This window comes from Spea bombifrons, chromosome 12, assembly GCF_027358695.1.
Source record: "Spea bombifrons isolate aSpeBom1 chromosome 12, aSpeBom1.2.pri, whole genome shotgun sequence".
In the NCBI taxonomy this organism is placed as follows: domain Eukaryota; kingdom Metazoa; phylum Chordata; class Amphibia; order Anura; family Pelobatidae; genus Spea; species Spea bombifrons.
Window position 1 is genome coordinate 18371993 of NC_071098.1, and position 3347 is coordinate 18375339.

The window sequence follows — 3347 nt, forward strand, 5'->3', positions numbered from 1 at the left end:
TGAGATACACATATAGCACGTTCTTAGTCATCCATTCTATCATTTCCTGAGCATTTATTGGTTGTGCGATGTGTTATTTGTTTTCTCTTTTTTTCTTCATATATATGAGCTATTCCATCAGGAAAGAAGAAGTCCGATATTTGTTATAAGTATACATTTCTTACAATTTTGAACCACAGGGTGGTCCAATACACGCTTAATATTTATTTCTATATTGTTTCACAGCTCACCTATGCTAATTTTTGTTTTTTTATTTTTCAGTTCTGGTGTTTTTAAGGAAGACCACCTTGAGTATTCGGTTTGGAGCTTTCTTCCCCCTTCCCAAACATAGTGTCTCCAGACACCGTAACAGTTGCAAATTATTCTCCCTTAACAATTTTAAAATTATAGGGATAGATACAGTTACTCCACATTGGCGTGGAGGAAATATAAAGGAACAGCTGGCCAAACGTGAGACAGAATGGATTTATAGATATCAGACACATAAAAAAGGGGGATTAAATATGAAGCTTGATATTTTAGCTTCTATGGATTAATTAGCCACTTTTAGAATTAACTTTTACAATTTATATATTTTTATATTAAAAATCTTTTACATATGCATTTTTTATATATATTTATTTTTTATACATTTTACAATACACTAATGAATATACAAATATTTATTAATTTAAATTTAAAATCACCAGGTACTGGTACATCATTTATTCACATTTAATTAATTTTTATCTCATGAATATATTTATATATGCATTAATTTATTTACAATTATTTATTAACTCTAAATTATCTCCATGGGTAATTACAGGGCATCTGTATATAATTCATTTATACTTTATAAATTATTTATTTATTAATTTAATTCCTTTTTGGTATTTGTGTAAATTATTTATTCATTTAAAATCCTCTTTGGCAATCACAGGGAATTTGTACACATTTTGAATTTATTTACTTATTCATTTATTTATAATCAATTATTCACCAATTCTAATTCTCTCCATTGATAAACACAACTCATTCATACTCAATCAATGACTTTTGAACAAAAAACTGATCTGCATAAACACAAGGCATTTATATACAATTCATTCATACTAAATCATTGACTCTTGAACACATAATTGATTTGCATAAATAAGGTATTTCTATTTGAGGTTTTAGCACATACATAATCTTGTAAATATATATTTACTAAAATCCCTTTTAAAGCCGATATAGATAGGATTTTTATGCAATGAGGTGTTCACACATATACATACATTTGGGTCAATCATAGATCTTATATTTATTATTCCTTTCTATAGATGAAAATTTTAAATTTCATAGACAGATAGCTCCCTTTAGAAAAGGTCTAAAGACCTTCCTTTCCTTTCTTTCATTATTTCATTCACATCGAGCAACTAACACAGCAGATCCCCGGGACTTAATATCGACGGTGGCTCTGAACTGTAACTTTTGACTCCGCCCGTCGACGTGGGAACTTCATTCGCTGGACAAGTCTACTGATGTTCCGAATCGCAACTTTATCAACAAGAAACAAAACACCGGAGATATCCTGAGATATGCAAAACGCAATGACATCAGAGACGTCACAAAACGCGATGACACCAGCATACGAGGAATATAAAAGGGGCAGCGATACGGAATACGAACACATACCGATCGAATCTACTTCTCTTGAGGAAGCCGACTTGGCGAAACGCGTCAGAAGGATCACACAGGACATTCCTTCGAGCGAGTTCTGGTGGACTTTTAATCTTATGATTTTATATGCACTTTGTGCATGGACAAACTGTGAGTACAATCTTATCAGCTACAATTGCTTTTATTGAAGATACTGCACTATTTTCAGTTTTGTTTTTATAGATTCTATGTGAAGACTAATTAAAGGCACTTTTTCAACATACTTTGATGGGCTTGAAGCATCTTATCCGTTTGTGAGTGTAACCACAACATCACTTACTTATATTAGCATTTATGCTCTTTACACTATATATTTTATTTTTCCCTTACATGCACCTGCGCCCCAACCATTTGTTCAAAGGATTTAAATGTGCAAGAAATTATGTTTCTAATTCTGCAGTCAGTAACATAAGTTAAATTCAGCAGTGAAAGTGGAATGTCACATTTTAAAGACTCTATTGTATTGTTTTATTTACATTTTTACCAATCAAATTTCCTTTGTTATTTAGGTCAGGCCTAACAATAATAATGTAGCATTTGGGTAAGAATATACAAAGCAGACCAGCGCTTGAAGCTAATATTGCAAACACCTCTACAGCTACCACATATTTCCCTTTAGTGCTCAAATATGCAGGAATAAAGGACAGCCAGACACTGCAGAAAATCAACATACTGAATGTTATATGAATAGCTTCATTGAAACTACTTGGTAAGTTCCGTGCTAAAAAGGCGACAATAAAGCAAAGAAATGCCAAAAGTCCCATGTACCCCAAGACAAGGTAAAATGCAATTCCTTCATTGCATTGTAATATTATTTTGTCTGGTTTGTCCTGTGTATTTATTTCAGGAAATGGCGGTGATTGTAAAAAACATGCAAAACATAAAGTGGCTTCCCCAAGTGAAAAACAAGAGACTACATAGGTATGAATTTTGGATCCTATCCATTTTCTTGATTTACTACCAGGCTTTGTGGCATTAAAAGCAATGACAACAGTTATGGTTTTAGCTAGAACTGAAGAAATAGCAATTGTAAAGATTATTCCAATGGCTAATTGCCTAAATAAACATGTTATGGTTACTGGGTGCCCAATGAATAATAAAGAACATAGGAAAGACATTGTGAGTGAAAGTAGCAGTATGTAACTCATGTTCCTGTTATTTGCTTTCACCATTGCAGTCTTGTTGTGGGTAATAAAGATTACCAACACTGCCATACTGACAAATGATAACATGATAGCAAAACAGGTCAAAGCAATACCCAAAGGTTCATAATACGAAAGAAACTCTATGGCTTTAGAAATGCATTTATCCCTCTTTTGGTTTGGCCACTGATCTTCAGCACACTTCATACAGTTCTCTGCATCTGGAAGAGAAAAATCATGCCATTAAACTTTTGATTATGTAATTCTCTCTTTCATGTTACCGGGCTTAATTGACAGAAATTGTTCTTAAAAGAGAAGTGTGCCACAGCAGGTATTCAGGTCACTGTATATTAAAAATCAAATGTCCCCGTTAAAAAAAAAAGACTTTTAAATCTAAACCTTTTCTTCTGGCCCAGTTTGTTTCCATTGTATGATTGTATTAAAGTTCTATACAGCTCTAAGTCACAATATGTATCCAAGCAGCATAAAATTGGTTTTATTAGCTGCCACTCGCCAGCCTAA

General features: G+C 32.8%; 1 protein-coding gene across 1 annotated transcript; it reads right to left on the reverse strand.

Moving 5' to 3' along the window:
- Nucleotides 1-2054: 2054 nt before the first annotated feature.
- On the reverse strand, nucleotides 2055-2829 carry LOC128469984 (vomeronasal type-2 receptor 26-like). The gene has a single exon (XM_053451800.1). It carries the CDS (start codon nucleotides 2799-2801, stop codon nucleotides 2139-2141), a length of 663 nt encoding a protein of 220 aa, XP_053307775.1. The 5' UTR covers nucleotides 2802-2829; the 3' UTR covers nucleotides 2055-2138.
- Nucleotides 2830-3347: the final 518 nt, after the last annotated feature.

Excerpts from the sequence above, each read along its gene's own strand:
- LOC128469984 (XM_053451800.1), bottom strand. The coding sequence starts at position 2,801 with ATGTCTTTCCTATGTTCTTTATTATTCATTGGGCACCCAGTAACCATA.